Source organism: Nannospalax galili, unplaced genomic scaffold (genome assembly GCF_000622305.1).
Source record: "Nannospalax galili isolate Female #2095 unplaced genomic scaffold, S.galili_v1.0 scaffold251, whole genome shotgun sequence".
Taxonomy (NCBI): Eukaryota; Metazoa; Chordata; class Mammalia; order Rodentia; family Spalacidae; genus Nannospalax; species Nannospalax galili.
The window spans coordinates 1,551,864-1,576,702 of record NW_008329576.1 but is presented as its reverse complement, the minus strand read 5'-3'; the positions used below and the strand labels follow the sequence as shown (position 1 = coordinate 1,576,702).

At 53.0% G+C, this 24,839-nt stretch overlaps 1 protein-coding gene across 3 annotated transcripts; it reads left to right on the top strand.

Annotated features, from left to right (window-relative positions):
• Positions 1-24,245, top strand: Itga5 (integrin subunit alpha 5). 3 transcript variants are annotated; one of them, XM_017799669.2, is made up of 30 exons: positions 1-489; positions 7,159-7,289; positions 8,868-8,980; positions 9,109-9,232; positions 9,658-9,719; positions 9,818-9,863; positions 10,106-10,231; positions 10,442-10,486; positions 10,621-10,664; positions 12,286-12,342; positions 12,512-12,564; positions 12,845-13,053; positions 13,286-13,477; positions 13,682-13,727; positions 13,904-14,005; positions 14,146-14,201; positions 14,301-14,455; positions 14,759-14,896; positions 15,008-15,075; positions 15,150-15,300; positions 15,391-15,483; positions 15,595-15,674; positions 15,785-15,865; positions 15,967-16,072; positions 16,514-16,666; positions 18,289-18,372; positions 18,471-18,584; positions 21,813-21,914; positions 22,449-22,568; positions 23,212-24,245. In XM_017799669.2, exons 1-30 carry the CDS (start codon positions 116-118, stop codon positions 23,293-23,295), a joined length of 3,309 nt encoding a protein of 1,102 aa, XP_017655158.2. In that variant the 5' UTR covers positions 1-115; the 3' UTR covers positions 23,296-24,245. The 3 variants fall into 3 exon arrangements, with proteins under 3 accessions (XP_017655158.2, XP_029422432.1, XP_008837398.2); XM_029566572.1 differs by lacking the exon at positions 9,658-9,719 and adding an exon at positions 9,416-9,477 and having other exon boundaries at positions 88-489; positions 21,816-21,914; positions 23,212-24,243; XM_008839176.3 differs by lacking the exon at positions 9,658-9,719 and adding an exon at positions 9,416-9,477 and having other exon boundaries at positions 92-489; positions 23,212-24,243.
• The last annotated feature ends 594 nt before the right edge of the window (positions 24,246-24,839 follow it).

Sequence of the window (24,839 nt, the reverse complement as noted above, 5' to 3'; positions counted from 1 at the left end):
GAACCAGGCCAGACGGCCGGCCTCCAGCTGGGGCTGGGGCCAGAGGGTGCAGAGGTGCGGCCCCCCACGCCCCTTGGGGTGCTGGGCGCGGGCTCGGCGTCCCGGGGACCCAGGAATGCCCCCCCGCCAGCGCGCCCGGCGGCCGGGGGGAGGGCCCAGCCGGGAGTTTGGCAAACTCCTCCCCGTGTTGAGTCATTCGCCTCTGGGAGGTTTAGGAAGCGGCTCCGGGTCGGTGGCCCCTGGACAGGGAAGAGCGGGCGCTATGGGGAGCAGGACGCCACGGTCAGCTCTCCACGCGGAGCAGCTGAGCTGGGGCCCCGGGCGTCGCCGGCCGCTGCTGCCGCCGCTACTGCTGCTGCTGCTGCTGGGGTCGCCGCCACTCGGGGTCGGGGGCTTCAACCTCGAAGCAGAGGCCCCGGCCGTGCTCTCCGGGCCCCCGGGCTCCTTCTTCGGCTTCTCGGTGGAGTTCTACCGGCCAGGAACAGATGGGTGAGTGGCCAGGCTGCGCGCGGGAAGGGAGCAAGGGGGCCACCTGGAGCCTGGGGGCGCGCCTAGGGTCTGGAGGGGACCGGGGCTGAAGTTGGAGGGCGGAGTTTGGAAGGACTAGGGCTAGAGCTGGGGGCTCACGCTAGAGCTGGGGGCCGGCGCTGGAGCAGGAAGGGACCGTGGCCGACGTGGAGGGGCCCTGAAGTGTGAGATCGGTGGACAGACATGTGTCGAGTTGGGAGAGGACACGAAGCCAAAAGTTGGAGAAGTCTAGATCTCCGGGCCAACCGAGAGGAGAGCTCAGGGTCTCCAGCAGAGATCTGCAGGCTACGGGCGACCTGCGGCGGGTGGGAGCCCAGAGGGGCACCGAGGCCGGGTAGGGCTTCAGGGGGCACTGGAGGACCCTCAGGGTCCATGGGGCCATTGAGAGGGTCGAAGCTGGGGGAGCTGTGTGCAGTAAGAGTGGAAGACAGCCTGAGGGGGTCGGAAGGTTAACGTGGGGTCCAGCCTCATCCTCCCCTCCCCCTCTCAACTCCGACTCGGGAAAGAGACCCGGGAGGAGGACTGCTGCTCACTCCCCTTTCTCCTCACTCTCCTGCTGCGTCTCCCACCCCCAGTCTGTTCAGGCGTGGGGATCCGAGAACTTGGGGAGAGTCCCAGGACCCCTGGCCCTGGGGGCGCTGGGGCTAGGGGCGGGATCAACCCTGGGCGGTGCACGGATGTGTCGGGAGGGGTGTGTGTGCGCGCGCGCCTGTAGGGGGGTGGGCGGCTTCCCTCTTGCTCCGGCTCTGGGGAGGAAGAGAGAAGCTGATTTCCTGTAGCTTGTCGGCTGCAGTTGAACTGAGACCCAGACTTCTGGGACTGGGGTCGGAAACTAGAGAGATGAGGCCTCTTTGGGCATCCGAACGAAGGTTCCAAGGCTCCGGAAAATCTCTACAGAGTCATTTCCAACACAACAGGGTGACCGGCTGACCCGGACCCCGAACCGAGTGCCTGGAAAGCGGTGCCTACAGGCTTGGGTAGAGTTAGAGGCCACGTTGAAACAGCAGTTGTTTAAAAGAGAGGAGGAGGTTGGGAAGTAAGAGGAAGGGGACTGTCCCAGTTGCTGGGCCAGGGAACCCCTAGGCAGTAGATTCCAGAACCTCCAGGTTGACAGCAGTAGTCCGTTCTCCACTTCCAACCTCTGAACCTCCCTCTGCCCACACCCCTGACTGCACCCACTCTCAGGATCTCAAGGCTTGTAGGACCTTTGTCAGAGGTGAGCTGATGTTTCATTGTTTTCGGCTCAACTCTCTTTAGTTGGGATGTTGGGTTAGGATAACTAGCTAATTCACTTGGGGAAGGGGCAAACTTCTCCTTTGTCTGGGGGACTTAGGGATTGGGTAAAAAAAAGATAGGCCCCAGCTGTTGAATTGGGGCTTTTCAAGGTCCCCACCCAACCCCCACCCCACCCTCTGGCCTCTTGCCCAAACCCCATTGCATCACTCTGTCCTGGCGCCTCTGCCAGGCCTTGTCTCCCCCAGCATCCCCCCCAACTTTTTACCACAACCCCCATGGAACTGAAAGGATGAAGGGGAAAAGGGGTCTCTTCCCCCTCAGGGTGTCTAGTTGTCTGGCTTTTAACTTTCCCCATACCCACACTGCACCCTGTACAAGACTGTCATTTCCCTTTTAAAACTCTCCTCTAAAACATCTGGACTTCCCACTCCTGGTCCCCTAGGTGTATGTCTGGCCCCTGGCCTGATCCTTCAGTCTCTGAAGCCTCTTCTAAAACAGGACCCAAGCCTCCTCCCTTTTCCCCTCCCAAGAGAGCCCAGGTGTCCAGCATATACTCCTCCCCCTCCCATTTGCTCTGTGCAAAACCCTCTTAGAGCAACACTCAGCATGACCTCCCACCCAGCACCCCCTCCCCTTCCCAGGAGACAGCTTTACCCCTCTGTGGCTGTGGTCTTGGTGTTCTAGTCTCTCCTGCATCACCTCTCATGTCCAACAATGAAGCCGCCCCAGAGAACTGGGTGAGCACCACAGAGGTTGTACAGGCAAGAAGAGGCAAAGCCTGAAGCCAGGCAGCCCTGCAAGCCCTGGGACCTGGGACCAGGAACAAGTTACTTAAATCCTTGGGCCCTGGCCTTCCGATGAACAGGATGCCTAACTTATTCTAAGACTGAATGAGACTGTATATACAAAAGCTGCCGGTAACCAGGTGTGGCGATGCACACCTTTAACCCAGCACACAGGGGGTAGAGTCAGGTGGCCAGCCTAGTGTACATAAGTGAGTTTTGTGGGGTTTTTGGTCTTTTTGAGACAGGGTCTCCCTGTAGCCCCAGCTGTCCTGGAACTCACTATGTAGACCAGGCTGGCCTTAAACTCACAGAGATCTGCCTGCCTCTGCCTCCTAAGTGCTGGGATTAAAGGCATGCACTACCATGCCCGGCTGTAAGTGAGTTTTATTGAGAAATTTCCCTTTTCTGGTTCTGGTTTTCTCTTCTCAGGCAGCCACCTCATTCTCTGTTTAAGTAATCTCCCATTTCTTATGTGCACCTATTTATTTACTTATTTATTAACAAGTGCTCACATTTCCCAGGCTGGTCTCAAACTCTCTTTGTAGCCAAAGATGACCTTGAACTTCTGATCCTCCCACCTACACTTTTTGAGTGCCTGGATTATAGGCAGGCTCTATCATGCTCTGCACCACACACAGTTTATGCAGGGCTGGAAACTGAACCCAGAGCCTTAATGCATGCTGGGCAAGTACTCTACCAACTGGGCTCCATCCCTAGCCCTCTTAGGTACTTGCAGTACTTGCTAATAATTGTGATAGTACTAACAGTCCCTGGTGTTCCTTTATGCTTTCATACTGATTTCTCCACTGGATTATTACAAAAATTCTGTGCTGAGCAGAGAAAGCATTATCACCCCATTTTAGAGATATAAAAATTAGCCAGGCATATTGGTGCACACCTTTAATCCTAGCATTTGGGAGGCAGAGGCAGGTGGATCTTTGTGAGTTCGAGGCCAGCCTGGTCTACATAGTGACTTCCAGGACAGCTGGGGCTACAGGGAGACCTTGTCTCAAAAAGACCAGAAGGGAAAAAAAAAAACTAGCCAGGCATACTGGTGCACGCCTTTAATCTCAGTACTCGGCAGGCAGAGGCAGGTGGACATCAGTGAAATAGAAACCAACCTGGTCTACACAGTGAGCTCCAGACTAGCTGGGGTTACAGAGAGACCCTGTCTCCAGGAACCAAACAAGCAAACAAAAAATGCTGAAGCTTCAGAGAACATAAAAATTTAGAACTAGGGGCTGGAGAGATGGCTCAGTGGTTAAGAACACTGGTTGTTCTTGAAGAAGACCCAGGTTTGAATCCCAGCACCCACATGGCAGCTAACACCAGTCCTTAACTCCAGTTCCATCTGACAGCCTCTTCTGACCTCCGTGGGCATTGCACGACACGGGTGCACTTAACTACATGCAGGCAATACACATATACACATAAAATAAAAATAATAATTTTTTTTTTTAATTTACAACTAGAAGTTAGTTTAGGGACCATGCAAGAGCAACTCATCATTTTATAGGGAGAATTTAAGGCTTGAAAAGGGAAAGTGACTTGGTCCAGGACACTTGACAGTTTGAACTGTGGCCAGCAGAGCTCTTCCCAGCCACCCAGACACATCCCTTTGGAATGTACCTGGGGTCCCAGAAGTAAGCATCCCCCTCTGGCCTGGCCAGGGATGAGGAGGACTACAGCAGCTGTACCCTGGCCCGTCTGTTTTCCACTCTGACCTTGTCAAACTAAGAGAGTCAAACAGTAACTGAGTATTGAACAGGGGCTTGGTTAATTAGAAGCCTGGCTGGGGAGATAGTGAAGAAAGGAGGGGATACTTTGGCAGTGGGCAGAGCAGAACACCAGTCTAGGAACCAAAATTCCTGGCCTCTGTTCTCTTCCTGGGAAGGATTCTATGCAACCCTAGGGTGCGTAACTTCTCATGGATTTAGTTTTCCCATCTGTCAAATAAGATCATAAGACAAGGTCAGCAGTCTGGGGACTTATTGGGGAATGTCATGACCAAGATGGTCTTCGTTTACTGCATGCAGCAACCCCATGACGTCCACACTCATCCTAAAACCAGTGAATGCTCTCTGCAGTGGCTTTTACCTATGGTCATCTGTCTCCAAAGACTGACTAGAACCTCAGGAGGCAGAGGCAGGTGGATCTCTGGTGAGTTAGAGGCCGACCTGCTCTAAATAGCAAGTTCTAAGCCAGCAAGGACTACATAGTGAGACCCTGTCTCAAAAAAAATAGAAACTAAATGAAGTTTAATAAATAATGTCAATTATTCTTCCCTTGGTCTGTACTTTAGAAGGGTCTATCTGCCAAACTACATTTTGTAGGGGTAATTAATGGTCTTTTCATTTTTTTATGACCCAGAAGCATCTATAGCTGCCAATCAGAGCTTCTGACCAGTGTGAGATAACCAGGTTCCCCACATGAGTTGATATAATGCCAGCCCAAAGCAAATGCACTTGAAGTTTTAATTAGCCTGGCTGCCTTATCAGGTAAATGCATGGTTTCCGTTAGGCTTTCTAGCCCAAGGACCCTCCATTTTTACCTTCTTGGACTTGTGTGAGGACTCAGCTGCTGCAGGATTTGGGAAGCAGGAGGTAGGAGAGGGAGAGTAGAGAAAGGTAGGGTGCGTGACAGCCTGGTACCGGTTCTGGACCAGAGGAGTGGCCTGGTTCTCCCGGCACCCCCCTTGCTCTCTCCTCTCCCACCCCTAGGGCTGTAGCCTCACCCATTCTTACCTGACAAGGTCACCTGGCCCTTGGAATGGTGGTTCCCACCCCTAATTGGACTTAATGCTTTGAGTGAGAGGGGTGGGACCCAGAGGGTGGGAGACAAACGGAGAAGTGAGAGGTTGGGAACAGACAGGAAGCCACAAGCAGTAAACATTTCCTGTCCCCAGGGTAACTGAAGCTGGCACCTCCCCCCCCATAACTTCAGGCATTCCCAGTCCCATCTCCCCCAGTCCTGCTCCTCTGGACTCTGATTTTCTCATCTGCTCTCATGGACACCCCATCATACCCCATCAGTGTCCTGGAGGTCCACCTTCCCTGCTCCTTAGACTCTGGCCCCTCCCACTCAGTACACCTGGTCCTCCTGGAAAACACCCTGCCTTGGTGACCTCCGCTAAGCCCTCTCTGGGCCTGCCATCCTAGTGAGAAAGGTTGAGGAAGAGCCACATGTGGAGAAGGGGTGCGAAGAAGGGGTTAGTGCTGGAAGCGTTGGAAGCTGACCGGGACAGAGACCGTTAAATCGAGAATGCAAGCCGTGCTGAGGGCAGAGGGGCAGAAAGTTGAGAAGCAATGCCAGAGGCAGCGGGGGGAGGGGAGCAGAGGCCAAGGCTGGCAGGGACCCTGGCCTGGAGCCCGGGGTGCCAGGGCGAGCTGCCCAGGCTGCCAGATGGAGTCCTTACAGGAGACCCTGAAGAGAACATCAAGGGAGAGGGCTGTGTGGAGGCTTCGGAGGCAAGGAACCAAGGCTGGGGAGACCCAGCTGAAGGCAGGAGGAGGAGTGCCAGGACACCCCATCACAGGCAGCTTCTCCAATGGAGAAGAAACCAGACACATAGAATAGGATTTGAGTTCAGTCTTCTACGGCTGCTTGTAGAAAGGGGGCATGAGAGCTGAGGCAGGGCCCCAGCCAGTAAGGTGAGGTGGGTGGGGCAGGGCAGGGCAGGGCAGAACAGGTCCAGGGGAGCAGTCTGTTTTCCCTGTCCTCTAACTCCTCTCCACTTCTACTGCCTAGTTTCCAAGACTCACATTTTCCTCCTACACGCCCCAAGACTGAGTGGCCAGTCGCCTGGAGTCCCAGCCCAGGAGCAAGATTTAGCTTGGGAAGAGAGGTAGCCCGGGCTTCTGGGGCTAAATTGTTCCTTTAATACACACACACACACACACACACACACACACAATTTAATTTCCTACCAAAGGTCATGCATTGCAGTTGATTGTTACTGTTTTTCCTGGTGCTGAGCCTTGCGCATGCTACAACCAGGGTTGGGCTGGGCATCTAACCCTGAACAGGTAGATGGAGATGAGATGGAGAAAGAAACTGGGGTCCAGGCCTTCTGGCCCATCTTCCCCTTCCAGGAATTGACTCTGGTTCCTCCTCTCTAGTAATAGGGGAAGGTAATAGAGAGAATGTGGGAGGCGGGGAGGGGTGGGGTTAGTGACAGTAGCACATGGGGACTGCCTGACTCCAACCCCAGCCTCTGGCATCTATGGTATCTTCTGAGATATAAATACAACCCAAGGGGCATCTGCCCCACCCCCACCCCTGGCCCAAAGTCCTGGGTACTTCCTGCCTACAGTGACTGACCTGGAGCTAGGGCCCCCTTCTTTTTTTTTAAGTATTTTATTATTTATTTTTATGTATATGAGTGTATTGCCTGCATATGTGTAAGTGCACCCGTGTCGTGCAGTGCCTGTAGAGGTCAGAAGAGGGCGTCGGATCCCCTGGAACTGTTGTTAGGACCGTTGTTAGCTGCCATGTGGGCGCTGGGAATCGAACCCGGGTCCTCTGCAAGAGCAGTCAGCGCTCTTATCCGCTGAGCCAACTCTCCAGTCCTAGGACCCCCATCTTAACCACGTCTCTTTCCCCTTCACAGGGTTAGTGTTCTGGTGGGGGCGCCCAAGGCTAACACCAGCCAGCCAGGCGTGCTGCAGGGTGGTGCTGTCTACGTGTGTCCCTGGGGTGCCAGCCCTACCCCTTGCACCGCTATCGAATTTGACAGCAAAGGTAGGTTGGAGGAGTTCAAACCTGAGAGTAGGTAGGTGGGTGGGGCCTGAGGGCGCCTACAGCTCGGGGTGCAGCCTCGGTACCAGGACCACGTGCTCACCCAGCAGCAGCTCTGGTCCTCCAGCTCTGAGCAGTGGCTCCCCGTGGCACTCAGTCCGTGTTCCCAGCCCAGCCCAAGGAGGGCGGGCATGATTCAGAAACATGTGGCTCTCATTTCCACTGAATCACCCACAACTGGAGAGGCCAGGGCCATAACGCAGACAAAGGCGGGGAAGGCTCACAGAGAATTCTGTTCCTCTAGCTAAGAACTAAGAGATAATGCAGACACAGTGTGATTCAGCCCCTGCCCTGGGGAGCTCAGTCCCCAGAGGTAGATGAACACCAGGGATCTGCAGACGGTCAACTAACACTCACAGAGCTGTTGATCTGTGCCAGGCACTGTAATGAGCGCCTCACCTCCCTTGGCTCACTTAATCCTGCCAGCAACTGTATGAGGTATTATTATCCCCATCCTACAAGGGAGGAAGCAGAGGTTAAGTCACTTGTCCAAGGTCAGCCAGCTAGTAAATGGGACAGCAGGGATATGAACTCAAGCAGTCTGTGCTCAGTGATAGACTCGGGTGATGGGATGAGAAGAGGAGCTTATGAAAACGTGGAGGCAGGCCCAACGTGGTGGCGCACGCCTTTAATCCCAGCACTTGGGAGGGAGAGGCAAGCGGATCTCTATGAGTTCAAGGCCAGCCTGGTCTACATAGCAAGTTCCAGGTCAGCTGGGGCTACAGGGAGACCCTGTCTCAAAAAGACCAAAAAAAAAAAAAAAAAGAAGAAGAAGAAGCAAGAAAGAAAAAGAAAAAAAAGTGGAGCCCAATCAGTTTCTAAGTGGAGCTAGGGTAAAACCCAAAGTCTTATGTGCACTAAGCATGTGCTATGCCACTGAGCTGTACCCCTAGTTCCTAAACAGGCTGCTTTTAAAACACCTGAGCGCCAGACATAATCTCTGCAACTCAGGAGGCTGAGGTGGGAAGACTGCCAAAGGTTTACAGTGAGCCTGGGTTTCATAGTGAGACCCTGCCTCAAAACAAATCAGTGAAAAGCCTGAGACAGATGAGAGCGAGAGGAGTAAGAGCGACAGTGGTATAGAGGCAGAGGTTAGACCTGGAAAGAGACACAGACGAAGGTCTAGCAAGGAAGTGGAACAAGAAGCTGTTGGAGGCTCAGGCCTGGCTATAGAGTTACCCACTGGGAGGTAACCAGTCTGCCCTCACCACAGTGTCCTTACACCAGCTGGGAGGAAGCAAGAGGAGCTAGAGACAACTCTGGAAGCCCTAGCGCTTTTGTGAGTGTGTGTGTGTGTGTGTGTGGTATGTATGGTGTGTGTAGGTAGATAGTAGGTACATAGAGCAGGAACCAGTCAAGTCCAGCTTCACAAAGCAAACCAAAAGATCCTTCCCCATTACTGTCACAGTTGGTCCCAGGACCTCAGGGCTCAAGGTCTGGAAGTGCTGGGCATCTCTGAGCTAAGGTTGAGGGCCACCCCAGATGTCAGCTGCTGAGACCCAGCTTTTCCAACTTCCCCAGGCCCCCGGATCTTGGAGTCCTCACTGTCCAGTACCGAGGGAGCAGAGCCTTTAGAATACAAGTCCTTGCAGTGGTTTGGAGCAACAGTTCGAGCCCATGGCTCCTCCATCTTGGTGAGGGGCCAGTAGACTCAGTGGTGTGGTAGCTAGGGGATGGGCAGTGATGGAGAAGGCCAGGCCTGGAGGGAGGGGGAAGGGGCTTTACCAGGCTAAACCTGAAAACACCACCACTACCTTTCCAGGCCTGTGCTCCACTGTACAGCTGGCGCACAGAGAAGGCTGAGATACTGAACGACCCAGTGGGCACTTGCTACCTCTCCACGGATAACTTCACCCGGATTCTGGAGTATGCACCTTGTCGCTCAGGTAGGGGCTAGAGCGGCATGAGCTACAGTGCCTTCTCCATGTGAGGTGCTGACTCCCCATCCCCACCGTGCACCGTGAGCCTACATGTTCTAGCTTGCCCAGAAGGCCCCCCTCTGTTCTCCTTTCCTGCTCCCTGTCCGCGCCTCAATGCAGACCTCATTTCACCATCTTCTCCCCTCACAGATTTTGGCTGGGCAGCAGGGCAGGGTTACTGCCAAGGGGGCTTCAGTGCTGAGTTCACCAAGGTGAGAGGTGGTGCATGAGCTACAGTGCCTTCTCCATGTGAGGTGCTGACTCCCCATCCCCACCATGCACCGTGAGCCTACATGTTCTAGCTTGCCCAGGAGGCCCCCCTCTGTTCTCCTTTCCTGCTCCCTGTCCGCGCCTCAGTGCAGACCTCATTTCACCATCTTCTCCCCTCACAGATTTTGGCTGGGCAGCAGGGCAGGGTTACTGCCAAGGGGGCTTCAGTGCTGAGTTCACCAAGGTGAGAGGTGGTGGGGAGGACAGGCATTGAATGAGTACCCACACTCAACACCAGATACTGCACTCACCCCTCCCCTCCCCCATCTCTCACCCTCACAGTCCGGTCGTGTGGTACTGGGTGGACCTGGGAGCTACTTCTGGCAAGGTAAGTCCTTCCTTTGTGCTCCTCAGGCCCTAGCACCACCTTCTGTCCCTGTCCTGAAAGACTAGAATCACCAGTCCTCCTCCCCCTCTGCCCTCCCAGTTCCAGTCCTTCCTCTGGACCCACATTCTGCTCCAGCACTTTCCATATAGTTCCTTTCCTTGAACCAAACTTCTGAAATTCTACCCAGTCATCCCCAAAGCCCCTCTGCCACCTCCCCACCCATCCTCCCGCCCCTCTTCCAGGCCAGATCCTATCTGCTACTCAAGAGCAGATCTCAAAGTCCTATTACCCAGATTACTTCATCAACCCAGTACCGGGGCAGCTGCAGACCCGCCAAGCCAGCTCCATCTATGATGACAGCTACTTGGGTGAGTGAGCAGGTGGGGAGAGGCCGACAGGGGGTGACAGGAGGAACTCAGGGGTCCTGTCCTCACTCAGCCCTCACCTGCTTCTCCCACTTGGCACCACCAGTTTTGCTGCCATGTTTATCATGTACAGGCTGACTGAAAGGATTGAGGGGCCAGGGCAGGGGGGTGCCCAAGGCAGCAATGCTAAGATTCACCTACTCTGTCCCCCAGGATACTCTGTGGCTGTAGGTGAATTCAGTGGTGATGACACAGAAGGTAAGTATGTGCCCAGTCTGGACCAAGGAAGGGGCAGAGAGAGAGCTGGGACCTGGGGCCCACAGCCCTGACACACTGTGTGTTGAGGCTACCCTCGCCTCACCTTAGCCCATCAGTTTCTTTTCTTTTTGCAGACTTTGTTGCTGGTGTGCCCAAAGGGAACCTCACCTATGGCTATGTAAGACCCTATCCTGCCTCTGTGTGTGTGTGTGTGTGTGTGTGTGTGTGTCCCCGGCTAAGTGAGGAGCCATACATGGCAGCTTATAGGGGCTTATAGGGTGCCGCAGAACACGGGCTCTGGGGAGGGTGGAGGGTGGGCAGGATTTCAAGAGTCAGGAAGGGAAGTGTGTGAAGTCAGACCTAGGTTCAGGTTCTGGCTCTGACTCTGGATGAGTTATTCTGTTCTTATTCCTACTCTGCTCCCTGCTTGACCTCTCTAAGCTGCCTCTTCCCTGTACAATGGGATAATAATAGTTCTGACCTCACAAGGCATTTGTAAGGGGAATGAGATAGTGCCTAGGAAAGCACTTGTGAATCGTTAGGCAGTGTACAACAGGCAGCTGCTATTATTAGACCAAGACAAGTGCCTGAACAGATGAGTACCACACACGTTCACTCAATTAGCAACATTTATTAAGGCGAGGTGAGAGGAAAAGATGAAGGCCTCTTACGGCATCTCATAAGGTGCTTCTAATCAAGTGCGTGAGCTAAGACAGTTTTCGTGTTGGGGAGCTGCTGCTCGTGAGCCTCCCGATGCCCAGGCACTGTCCATTCACCATGCTGTTCCCCACAACAGCGCTGTGGGGTAGAGAGTAGCTAGCACAGTTTGCACATGAGAAAACTGTGGTGTAAGAAACCAAGTCAGTTGCTTGAGGTCATCCAGTTAATAAGCAGATGAATAAAGATTTAAATCCAGGCCTACCATATACCAAAACCCATATTCTCTCTGAACTGTAGGTTTTAGAAAAGCGATCAAGGTAAGAGCACACATGGTTTTGGGAAGATGCAACCTCTTTCAAGAGAGAGTGGGTCAGAGAAGGTTCTGCGAAGGATTCACAGAGATGAGGCAAGAGGGCATCCCAACCATAAGTGTGAAGGGTACAGAGCAGAACTCTAGGTCTAGTTTGCAGCCTCATGGGCTGACTGAGGGTGAGGGGGATAAGGGAGTGCCAAGCAAGCATAGGCAGTGGTAAGGCCAGACACCAGAGCCTCAGAGGACCAGCCAAGAGGTAGAGACTAACAGGAGACTCCAGGGAACCTCTGGAGTGTGCAGGCTAGACTGGCTATAGCGGGGAAGCCTAGGCATGGAGGCTGGCTGGCTGCAGTCCTGGGGGTAGCTCACGCCAGGCCACAGCAGAACAGTGGGTCAGAGAGCAGGATCCAAGAAACTTGGGGTCCTTGGCTAAAAGGAGACAGAGGAGATATGAGTGGCCTGGGGGGACTGGTAAGCAAAGGATGGCTCAAGTTTTGAACCTGTCGGGTTGGAGGCTCCAGGGTGTATTCAGTCATAATTACTGAGGGTCGGCTTCTTACCAAGCTCTGCTTTAGTTTCTGAGGAGAATCGAAAACCAAAACTGTACTTCCCCAACTGATCATAAATTCTCATGGATAGGGATGGAAATCCTAAGTAACTGATCAGGTACAGGAAAAAAACCAAGAAGCACCCAGAGGGTGGTTAAAGCCTGGAGATGGAAGGGATGGGCAAACTGGGAGGGAGAAAGACGAGTGCTCGGTGCCTCTGAGGAACCATTTGTTCTTGAACTGTGGGATGTTTAGGACCAACAGGCCTTTCTCCTCAGGTCACCATCCTGAATGGCTCAGACATCCACTCTCTCTACAACTTCTCAGGGGAACAGGTGAGGACACCCCACCTCACCCCTCTTGAACCTCACCCCTCTTGAACCTCAGCCCTGAACCAATAATGTCAAACTTCCCAGCCTCCCTGGAGCCTCTGAATATCCAATCATAGCCCCTCTTGATCCTGTTCATTGACCCCAACCTTGTTCCTGCCCTTGCCCTCCACAGATGGCCTCCTACTTTGGCTATGCTGTGGCTGCCACTGACATCAACGGGGACGGGTGAGTGGTGAGAAAGGGGTGCACCTTCCAGATCCAGGAGGAGAGAGTGGACTGGGACAGTGACAGCGCAGGCTGAGAGGTCCTCAGCGAGTTTGCTCTGGACTCTCATTCATGTTCGCCTTCCTTGGTCAGGGCAGAGGAGGGCTGGCTACGACATCAGAACCCTCAAGTCTGACTTGTGGGAGGCTCCTGGGGATCCAGGATGCCTGGGACTTTCTGCACAAGGACAGTGGGAAGTGGTAACAGGGTACCAAGATGCCTGGGTCTGCTCTTCCTCCAGGCTGGATGACCTGCTGGTGGGGGCACCCCTGCTCATGGAGCGGACGGCTGATGGTCGGCCTCAGGAGGTAGGCAGGGTTTATGTCTACCTTCAGCACCCGGCTGGCATAGAACCTGGACCCACCTTCGCCCTCACTGGCCAAGATGAGTTTGGCCGATTTGGCAGCTCCTTGACACCCCTGGGGGACCTGGACCAGGATGGCTATAATGGTAAGCACCATGACTCAGGAGGCTGAATGGGGGGTGGGTCTTTGACACCCCTGGGGGAGGGTGTCAGCTCATTTCCCAGCCCTTGACTCCTCAGGGATAGTTGAACTTTAGTCCCAGTATCTGGGTTTTGAAGAGATTAGAACAGAGATTGACAGACAGATAGGGGAAAAAAAATAGGTTCCTGGAAGGGATTTCTATCTCTGTACTCCATGTCTTCTGCTCTGCCTTGCAGATGTGGCTATTGGGGCTCCCTTTGGTGGGGAAACCCAGCAGGGAGTCGTGTTCATATTCCCCGGAGGCCCAGGAGGACTAGGCTCTAAGCCTTCCCAGGTTCTTCAGCCCCTGTGGGCAACTGGCCACACCCCAGACTTCTTTGGCTCTGCTCTCAGAGGAGGCCGAGATCTGGATGGCAATGGATACCCTGGTGAGTTGTGTCCCACACCCCTTTCATCTTATTCACTGGACTCCTCCACTTCTTTCCTAAGCTCCGGGGTGCAGTTCTAGGCTGTTGTCACCAGGTGGCGCAGTTCCCTCACTTGGGCTTCTTTGGTAGTGAAAGAGAAGGCCTAGGAAGAACGGATCCTGATTTGGGGCTTGCTGTAAAGGGCTGTGTCTTGGCTTCTTGCAGATCTGATTGTGGGGTCCTTTGGTGTGGACAAGGCTCTGGTATACAGGTATGAACTCAGGGAGACTGAGGCAGACTGGGGAAACTGGGAACTACAGTGTCCTGGGAACTGGGAGTTCTGAATGGGGAAGGAGCTAAGACTGCCCAGGGAACTGGCATCCTGAGGCCCAGGCCTATCCCTGAGAGGAGCTTCAACTCTATTTACCCTGCATCCACTCTCGCCAGGGGTCGCCCCATCGTTTCTGTCAGCGCATCCCTCTACATCTTCCCTGCCATGTTCAATCCAGAGGAGCGCAGCTGCAGCTTGGAGGGAAATCCTGTGTCCTGGTGAGCTGAGCCAGGAGCCTGCAGAGATCTGTGCCTTCGAGGGGGCAGGGGGGCCACGTCTGCCTCAGGAGGGAACAAGTGGGAATGTCCTAGCCTGGGCTCCCGTTGCACTCAGTGTATTCTCCTTGGCCTTTCTTCAGTATCAACCTTAGCTTCTGCCTCAATGCCTCGGGAAAACACGTCCCCAACTCCATAGGTAAGGGACACTTCTGAGTGTGTCGGGCCTGGGGTGGGATGGAGGGACTGAGTAGAACAGGAGGGAGACGCAGACGAACACTGTGCGTCCCGACTACAGGCTTGGCGGTGGAGCTGCAGCTGGACTGGCAGAAACAGAAGGGAGGGATCCGGCGGGCGCTGTTCCTGGCCTCCAAGCAGGCCACCTTTACACAGACCCTGTTCATCCAGAATGGGGCTCGAGAGGACTGTAGGGAGATGAAGATCTACCTCAGGGTATGGTCCTGAGGGTGGGGGTGCCCTGACCATGGGGGATGACCACACAAGAACAGATGCCCTCCTAAGGCGGGGAGGGTCTGATGGGGTTGGGACCCCCCACTCCCCAGAGGGCTTGAGGCTCTCAAGAGGCTAAGGAAGGAGCCCTTCTGTCAGAAGAGCTGGGGACCAGGTGCCAAGGCCTCCAGAGCAGTGAAGTGTCAGAATTGGGCCTTAAGCAGATAAAGGGGGAAGTGAGGCTAAGGAGAAGGCCACTTAGGCCCCAGAGCCTCTGACCCTGTATACTCTCTCCCCTGGCCCTAGAACGAGTCAGAATTCCGAGACAAACTCTCCCCGATTCACATTGCTCTCAACTTCTCCTTGGACCCCAAAGCCCCCACGGATAGCCATGGCCTCCAGCCAGTCTTACATTACCAGACCAAGAGCCGGATAGAGGACAAGGTAAGGAATAACCGGAGGGGGACAGGCCTGGCACCCGGAGTGGAGCCCTGGGGAGAGGTGCCTGCAACCCTGGGATCATGGGTCCTCTCTCAAGGCTGTTCTGCTCCCCAGGCCCAGATCTTGCTGGACTGTGGTGAAGATAACATCTGTGTGCCTGACCTGCAGCTGGAGGTGTACGGGTGAGTAGGGCCCCCTTGTCCTGGCTTGAAGAGTCATATCTCAGCGTCCTTACCCTGTGTGTCCCCTCCACCAGGGATAAGAAACATGTGTACCTCGGTGACAAGAACTCACTGAATCTGACTTTCCATGCCCAGAATCTGGGTGAGGGTGGTGCCTATGAAGCAGAGCTTCGGGTCACGGCCCCTCTGGAGGCCGAATACTCAGGACTCGTCAGACACCCAGGGGTGAGAAAGGACTCTCAAGTGGGGCTGGGGTGGCGCTACCTCTCCAGAGGGACGACAAAGACTGATTGACCTATGCCTACCCACCCCTAGAATTTTTCCAGCCTGAGCTGCGACTATTCCGCTGTGAACCAGAGCCGCCTGCTCGTGTGTGACCTGGGCAACCCCATGAAGGCAGGTGCCAATGTAAGTCAGGTGGAAGAGGAGGGGCTGTGTGAGAGGACACGGGAGCGAAGCCAGTCCAGAGCTTAGTTAGATACCCACTCTCACAGCCCCTTTCCACTCCCTGTCACACAGCTCTGGGGTGGCCTTCGCTTCACAGTTCCTCATGTTCGGGACACTAAGAAAACCATCCAGTTTGACTTTCAGATCCTCAGGTAGGAAGTGGGTGGGGCAGAGGGAAGGGTAGAGTAGGGAGAGTGGTACGGGGGCCAGTGTGGGCCCAGGAGATTCCTGGCTCTGCCTCAGTCTTGCCTCCATCCCACAGCAAGAACCTGAACAACTCCCAGAGCAACATGTTCTCCTTCCTACTCTCTGTGGAGGCTCACGCAGAAGTCTCCCTTAATGGGTAAGTACCCAGGCAGAATGGGGCCTTTCAGAGGAGTGATAGACTTCTGGGGAAGAACACATAGGCCCTTCCTGCCCCCTCTAAATCACCCTCCTCCTCAGTGTCTCCAAGCCTGAGTCCGTGCTCTTCCCAGTCAGTGACTGGCATCCCCGAGACCAGCCTCAGAAGGAGGAAGACCTGGGCCCGGCTGTCCACCATGTCTATGAGGTGAGAAGGGTGGGGGGAGTCAATGAGGGGAAAGAGAAGGAGGAACTAGCATAAGTGAGTGACAGCCCCTGGGATCAGAGTGAGGAGGGGGAGGAAGAGAGGAGGGCTCAGTGAATGCCAAAGGTTCCTGAGAGATGGCCAGAGGAAGGACAACCCAGCCCTCTACTTGGGAAGGACTGTCTATCAGTGTTGGCTAAGGCAGACCTGGAAGGCCGGCACTCAAGAGGCTGAGGTGAGAGGATTGCTGTGAGGTCTAGGCCAGACTAGTCCTAGCTACAGAGTGAGACCCTATCTTAAGGGCATTGGCTGAAGTGGGCTTTATCATTGCCCTCATGTTCCTCTGCTCCTGAGACAGGAGCTCTGGGACAGGATATGGGGGTGGTGAGCCAGGCCTGTGTGCTGGGGAAGCCTCCCTTCCTTACCCTTACTCATCTTCCTCAGCTCATCAACCAGGGCCCCAGCTCCATCAGCCAGGGTGTACTGGAGCTCAGCTGTCCCCAGGCCCTGGAAGGCCAGCAGCTCCTCTATGTGACCAAGGTGACAGGACTCAGCAACTGTACCTCCAACTATACCCCCAACTCACAGGGCCTGGAGGTGAGGACACCGACATGGGGTGGAGGAGGGCCTTTGGGGAAGGTCACCAGGAGGCCACTGGAATAGTTGGGAGACACAGGCCTATCAAAGCTCTGGAAAAGAAAAAGGCCCTTATCCAGCACATTTGCCTCTTTCTACTTAAGTACCCTTCTCTGTGTCCTGGTGTGCTCCTGGACCCAGATCTGTGCCCCCTCTGCCTCCAAGCCTTCTTCAGGCCTGTCCTTCCTCTCCTGCCCTGTGCCTTTTTTTTTCCATTTATATTTTTAATGTGTATGAATGTTTTGCCTGACTGTATGCTAAGTGCACCCACGCATACAATGCCTGATGAGGCCAGATAAGGGCATCAGAGTCCCTAGTACTGGAGTTACAGATGGAGATGGTTGTTAGCTGCTGTGTGGGTGCTGGGAACTCAACCTGGGTCTTCTGCAAAAGCATCCAGTGCTTTTAACTGCTGAGCCATCTCTCCAGCCCCCGCCATGCCTGTTTTATAGTGTGTTTATTCACTTCGTGGAACGAGTATATTAAAGTGAACACTGCCGAGACTGGAAAAAAAAATACCAAATGAAATGAGCAAGGTCCCCACACTCCTGAAGCTTGTGTTCTGGTGGAGGCTGATAGACTATAAAAATAGAAAGAAAATTCAGGTATTGAAAAGTGATGAAGCCGGGTGTGGTGGTGAACACCTGTAATCCTGGTACTTGGTAGGAGGATGAGAAGTTCGAGGTTATCCTCAGCTGCATAGTGAGTTCAAGGTCATCCTGGGCTACATGACACCCTGAGTATAAAAATGAAAAGATGCAAAACAAAAGAACAAAAGCCGACATGGTGGCACAGACCTTTAATCCCAGCACGCGGGAGGCAGAGGCAGGTGGATCTCTGTGAGTTCGAGGCCAGTGGTCTACATTAAAAATGAAAAGATGCAAAACAAAAGAACAAAAGCCGACATGGTGGCACAGACCTTTAATCCCAGCACGCGGGAGGCAGAGGCAGGTGGATCTCTGTGAGTTCGAGGCCAGCCTGGTCTACATAGTGTGTTCCAGGACAGCTGGGGCTACAGGGAGACCCTGTCTCAAAAAGACCAAAAAAAAGAAAAGATGGACTGAAAAGTGGCAGAGCTAAGTAGGCACATATTGACATGTGCAGCAAAGGAGCTGAAGGAAGCAGGACAGCCAGCGAAGGCTACGTGGTGAGACTCTGGAAAGAGGGAGGGAAGAAGATAAGGAGAGAAGGGGGTAGGGAGGAAGGCAAACTTGGCTAATATGCTATGAGTCATAAAATTGACTTAGGAGAGTAAACCTCTTCAAAAGGTAGCCAGTAGCCAGGCAGAGCACTTGCCTAGCATGTACAAGGCCCTGGGTTCAATCCTGGCACTGCTAAATAACTAAGTAAATAAAGTGAGACAGGGTACAAACATTTCCAAATGGAGGAACAGCCTGTGCAAAGGCCCTGAGGCAGGAGGGACTTACTGACTTGTGTGTACATCTCCATGTAAACACAGTGTGTGAAGATGGGTGGGTGGACTCAGAGACAGAAACAAAGAAGCAAGTCCCCACTGCTCTGGAACCCTGGTGCAGGCTGACTTAGGTGTGTAATGAGGCAGCTAAGGGTTAGCTCTCTTCCAGCTGGCTCCGGAGGGCTCCCCACACCATCTGCAGAAACGAGAGGCTCCAGGCTGGAGTCCTGCCTCCTCAGGGCCACAGATCCTGGTAAGTTATGCGGGGAGGGAGGCAGGCCCCAAGGTCTGGGTAGCTGTTTGAGTTCTCTGGATGGCCAGAATTCTAGGTTCAAACTTCTTTCTTGCAAGAAATGTCCTGAAGCTAAGTGTTTCAGCCTTCGCTGTGAGCTGGGGTTTCTGCAGCGACAGGAGAGCCGAAGTCTGCAGCTGCATTTCCGAGTCTGGGCCAAGACCTTCCTGCAGGTAGGTGAGGGAACCGTGTGCAGCCCGAACCCTGACTTTCAGGCCTGCCTGGACGACATGGCCCTTTCCCTGCTGCCCTTCGCACACATACACACTCGCCTTCAGGCCTGCCTGAACTGGGGCCCTTTTCCTGCTGCCCTTTCACCTCTCCTTTAATGCACGGTGGGCACCACGCAGGGCACATAGCTCCCCTCCCTTACCCTGGTTTAGCCCAGCATGTGTCCTTGGCGCCACCTCGTGGCCACAGTAGGAGCAACTGGTTCCCTTTCTGGCCCAGCTAACTGATAGACTAGCATGTAGAGAATGAGAAACAGGACAGGGACCTGAGGGTGTAGAGGGGTAGTAGAGTGTTTACCTAGCACACCCAGGATCATGAGAGAGGCTGGGTCCATGGGTGAAGCATTTGCCATGGAAAGAGAAGGCTGAGATTCAAATCCCCAGCACTGACATGCATGCCTAGTTAGTGTAGCAGCCCACCTGTGTGTGATTCCAGCATGCTGGAGGCAGAAACAGGGGGACCCCAGAAGAAGCTGGCCAGCCAGTGTAGGCAAGACCAAAAGGTCGGGGTTCACAGAGACACCCTGCCCCCTGATACATAAGGTCGAGCCCCATCAAGAAAGACACTTCTGACATCAGCCTCCAGTGTTCACACACATAAACCAGAAAGAGAGAGAGAGAGAGAGAGAGGGAGAGGGAGAGGAGGGCCAGTGAGGTTGCTCAGTGAGTGAGTGGGTAAAAGTGCCTGCCTCCAACCCTGACAACCTGAGTTTGATCCCTAGGACCCATTCCCTTGAGTTGTCATCTGACCTCCACATGCATGCATGAATGAGTGAGTTAGTGAGTGAGGGAGTGAATAAATGAATGAATGAAACATGGGCTGGGGAGATGGTTCAACAGGTAAAAATGCTAGTCAACTGCTCGAGTCTGATGATTTGACTTTGATTCCCAGAACCCACAGAAAAAGAAGGGTTCAGTGGATCAGTGAGCCTGGAGTATGCTTTACAGTGGCAGAAATTAGAAAGACCCAGCCTGAACAAGTTGTCTTCTGACCTCCATGTGCATGCAGTGGTACATGCATGTGCACACCTGCACACACACAGACACACAGAGTAATTTTTTTTTAAGTAAAGACTAGGTAGACCAGATACTATGACTCATACCTATAAATCCCATCATTTGAAAGGCTAAGGCAAGAGAATTGCCATGAGTTCCTGGCCAGCATGGGCTATCAAGTGAGACCCTGCCTCAAAGAACAGAAAAAGGAGGGGCTTGATAGTGTACACCTTTAATCCCAGCTCTCTGGAAGTAGAGGCAGGAGGATCTCTCTGAGATTGAGGTCAGCCTGGTCTAGAAAGTTCTAGGCCAGCTATGACTACAGGAAGACCCTGTCTCAAAAAAAAAAAAAAATGGGGCTAAAAAGATGACTCAGTGGTTAAGAACACTGGCTGCCCTTGAAGAGGACCTGGGTTGAGTTCCCAACACCCACATGACCACTAACAGCTATCTGTCACTCCAGTTCCAGAAACTCTGGGTTCTCTTCTGGCCTTTGTGGGCATCATATGGATGTGGTACACTCATACATGTAGACAAAACACTCATATTTAAAGACTTTTACTGGAACTGGTGACACAGGCCTGCAATCCCAGCTACTCAAAAGGTTGAAGTTAGAAGACCAAAGGTTCAAGGCCAACCTGGGCAACATAGTGAGACTCTGTCTCAGAATAATAAAAAAAGTGCTGGAGGAGCTAGAGAAATGGCTCAGCAGTTAAGAGCACTTGTTGCTGTTGCAGAGGACCCAGGTTGGAGTCCCGGCACCCACATGGTGACTAACAGCTGTCTGTAAGACCAGATCCAGGGAATCCAACACCCTCTTCTGACTTCTGTGGGCTTTGCACAGCATGGGTGCACTCACACACATGTAGGCAATACACTCATATACATAAATTTTTAAAAGAATGTGCCAGAAAGGGGGCCAGCTTTGGGAGATGGCTCAGTGGACAAAGTGCCTGCCACACAGGCATGAGTGCCTGAGTTCGGGTCCTCAGCACCCACATAAAAGCTTGTGTTGTGGCATGCCTCTGTAACCCTAGAGCTAGTGGGAGCAGAGACAGGCAGAGCTCAAGAGCTCAATGGCCAGTCTAGACAATTAGTGAGCTCTTGGCTCACCCTTGTCCCCAAAAAATCCAGGGGATCTGACACCCTCTTCTGGCCTCTGCAGGACATTGCACACACATGGTGCATTTACATACATGCAAGCAAAACACTCATACATATAAAATAAAAATAATAAAATATTTTTTAAAATAAGGTAGAGAGTGATTGAGGAAAACACCACCTCTAGCTTTCACACACACACATGTGCACACCTACACATGTATGTTAAAGAGCTGGGGATATAGCTCACTGGTGGATCTAGAACACAAAGTTGTAGGTTTAATTCCCAACACCAAACCAGCATGAAAGAAAGAATAGGGGACAAAGCCAGTGAGGTGACTCAGCAGGTAAGAGTGCTTGCCACCAAGCCTGACAACCTGAGTTCAGTCTCCAGGACCCATGTGGTAGGAGAGAACTGACTCCAGCGTGTACACATACATGCACAAAGTAAATGTAATTTAAAAAAATTTTTAAAGAAAGTTGGAGATGAGCCAGGTGTTGGTGGCTTACACCTTTAATCCCAGCACTTGGGAAGCAGAGGCAGGCGGAACTCTGAGTTCAAGGCTAGCCTGGTCTGCATAGTGAGTTCCAGGCCAGCTGGGGCTACCTAGGACCAAAGCCATGGTTCTAGGTGATAACCCCATTAATGATTCAACAGAATTCTTTTGTTGTTGGGGTTTTTGGGTTTTTTTGTTTTTGTTTTTGTTTGGGTTTTTTTTTTTTTTTTGGTCTTTTTGAGACAGGGTCCCTGTATCCCCAGCTGACCTGGAACTCACTGTGTAGACCAGGCTGGCCTTGAACTCAGAGATCCACCTGCCTCTGCCTCCCAAGTGCCAGGAGTAAAGGTGGGCGCCACCACGCCCAGCTAAGAATTCTTATTGAACATGTAGTCACATGATTATATATTATTTAGTTATAATTACTCAATTTCACATTTATTATCTCATGTAAGAAACATCAGGAGAGAATGAGTCCATTATAGGGAACGATCACAGCCTAAGACAGACCATGGGGAAAGCCCTGTGTCCTCTAGATTCCACAAGGGCTACCCTGACCACCTTTCCCCACCTGTAGCAGGAGCACCAGCCGTTTAGCCTGCAGTGTGAAGCTGTGTTTGAAGTCCTGAAGATGCCGTACCAAATCCTGCCTCAGCAGATACCACAAAAGAAACTTCAGGTGAGTTCAGAGTCGGTGATCTGGGTCAAGGAACACAGGCCTAATGATGTCAGCAGCAGGAGTGGGACACAGGTAAAGGCTAGTCTTCTGTTGCAGCAAGAAGTTACTGAGCATCTTCTCTATGTCAGGAACTGTGTAGGTCCAGAGATAACCGACCGGTCAGAGCAACACGGGTCTCTGCTCTTGGATTTCATAGCCTAGTGGGCAGCGGCAAATGCCAGGCAGTTTATAGAAATCCATCACAGGAACACCTGAATCTTCAGGATCAGGGAAGGCTTCCTGGAAGGAGCATAGAATCTGAGACCTGAAGAAACCAACCAGGTTGACAGTTCAAGAAGATTCTTGGGAGAGGGAACAGTGCATGTGAACCTGCAAAAGCAAGAGACAATATTGCACAGCAGACTTCCATCTTTGGGTTCACAATGCTGTTAGCTCAAAATGACAGCTAAGTAAGTCCAGATCCAGCAACCAGAGGGAGCCAAGTGTAGGGTAGGAAGAATTTGTGGCTTCAGTGTCACCTGACTTGTCCCCCAGGTGGCCACAGCTGTGCAGTGGAGCAGGGCAGAAGGCAACGGTGTGCCCCTCTGGATCATTATCCTAGCTGTCCTTTTCGGCCTCCTGCTTCTAGGTCTGCTCATCTACATCCTCTACAAGGTGAGCCGCATCCTGCCCTTGACCCAGCAAACCCCAAGTATCCACCTCAGATCCGTTTTCCAGCATAGGCCCTCACCACTGCCCTGGCTACTCAAACCCCATCCATGCTGTCTCCTAGGACCCCTGCCTTCAATCAGCCCCTAGCTTACAAAGAGTCCTCCTGTCTCTGGATAAATTTGTCCATATTGGAAAGTCACAGATGACAAACACATGACATTTGTGCTGTCACTTGCTCCAAAAATCTGAGGCAGCCATCAGTAAATGATCACAGATTTCCCAAAGTGGCCTGGAGTCCCCAGGTAGCAGCCACTGCTAGGCAGTCAGATGTGGCACCTCAGCTGAACCTATTTGCCCTTCCTGGGTTAACTGGGGGCATTTTTAAGCTTAAGTGTAGGGTAGGAAGAATTTGTGGCTTCAGTGTCACCCGACTTGTTCCCCAGGTGGCCACAGCCGTGCAGTATTAGTAAGAGTGATATTAGTAAGAGTCCACCGTAATTAATCACCCCTGCCCTTATGCCCATTCCCTTGGAGAAGCATCTTAGTGAACATAGAAGCCACTTTGACAGGATAGGGAGGTCGGAGGCAGGAGAGTTTTCATTCCCCTGGAATGTGATCTCTCAATGTGCCTCTTTCTCTTAATCAGCTTGGCTTCTTCAAACGCTCCCTCCCGTACGGAACTGCCATGGAAAAAGCCCAGCTCAAGCCTCCAGCCACCTCCGATGCCTGAGTCCTCCTGATCCCAGACTCCCAATCTGAAGAGCCAGTCCCCAACAGGGAGGGGACCAGGCACTTCCTGAAGGTGCTGAGGGCTGGGGAGAAGTTCCCTAGCCCAGAGACATACTTGAAGGGCCAGAGCTGGGGGGCGAGAAGCTGGGGATCCCTCCCCCTATGCACTGTGAAGGACCCTCGTTTACATATGCCCTCTCACGGATGGGGGCCTCAGGTCCAGGGACAGAAGCCCCAGCCTTCCTACAGCCTTTGCATTATGGAGACTTTCCTGAAAACAAGTTGGAGTAGGGAATCCAGTTGTGGTTCTTTGGGCCAGGCATGCCACCCGACTTCCTGTGTAGCACCAGCCTGCAGAGATGCAACTTTGGCCTTCCCAGAGATCCAAAGGAGGCCCACAGCTAAGAATCTGGGACTCGGGGAGTGAGACCTGGGAGCTCCACAGCCTCCATCCTGGAGGGCCAACAGAGAACACTAACTGGATGGTACTCCAGGACCAGCTCAGGACAGATCCCGAAGGTGGATGGTGGCCCAGATCCATCTCCAGGGGAGTGAGAATGAGAATGGAGCCAGATCCAGTGTGGAACCTGGGGTTGATCTGGAGCCCAGCCTCAGACACTGAGAGCCTAAGCCAGCAGATCCAGAACTGCATTTGGGTCTGCTTGAGACCTGGAACTTTGGCCTATTTCATCCCCGACTTAGGACAAGTCAGAACTCGCCCAGGACACAAATGGCAACAGACCTGGAACCTCAGCCTGGCCAGATGCAGGCTCACTCATTCTCCAGAGGAAAGGGAGCCCCAGGCCTGCAGGACCTGGGTTCTGCCCACCAGCTGCACTGACGCTGCCCCTCCTTCCCTGTCCTACCCTCCCCTCAGCTCTAGACCCACCCCTAAAACTTATTTAAACTCTGTTGCAAGTGCAATAAACCCTACCCACTGCCCCACTGACCGAAGCTGCAGTTTATCCTTCCATCCTACTTTCTGAACCCATCCTAGAAACAGGAAGCATAGCAAGGAGATGCCTGTGTCCTATGCCCTGTTCCCCCTGGAGCCAGGAGTGCGACCCCTAGGACTGTAGGTGATTGAAGGGAACTGGGTGTGGTGACATCAGTTTGGAATCTCAGCACTCTGGACATGGAGGCAGGAGGATCAGAAGTTCAGGGTCATCCTTGGCTACATACATTCTGTGCATTGTTCAAGGCTAGGCTGGGCTACCTGAGACACTGTCTCCAAAATACATAAAGGTGAGAAAGGAGGGCTTGTTTACTTTGCCTCTCATCCAGCCCCAACCAGATCTGGTCTTCCCTACCACCAAGGGAGAAAGAGAAGGAACTCCTCCTTGGGTTTGCTGATACAGACGAAATGCAGAGGGGCAGGTCCAAATGGAGGCGGTGACACAGGACACTCACGTGGGCTTCCCTGAAAAGAGCAAAAGGGGGACAGGACATGGGACTAAATTGGAAGAATACCTGTTAGGTTGAGTTTGTTTTTCACATTTTTAAATATTTACTTTTACGTGTATGAGGGTTTTGTCTGCATGTATA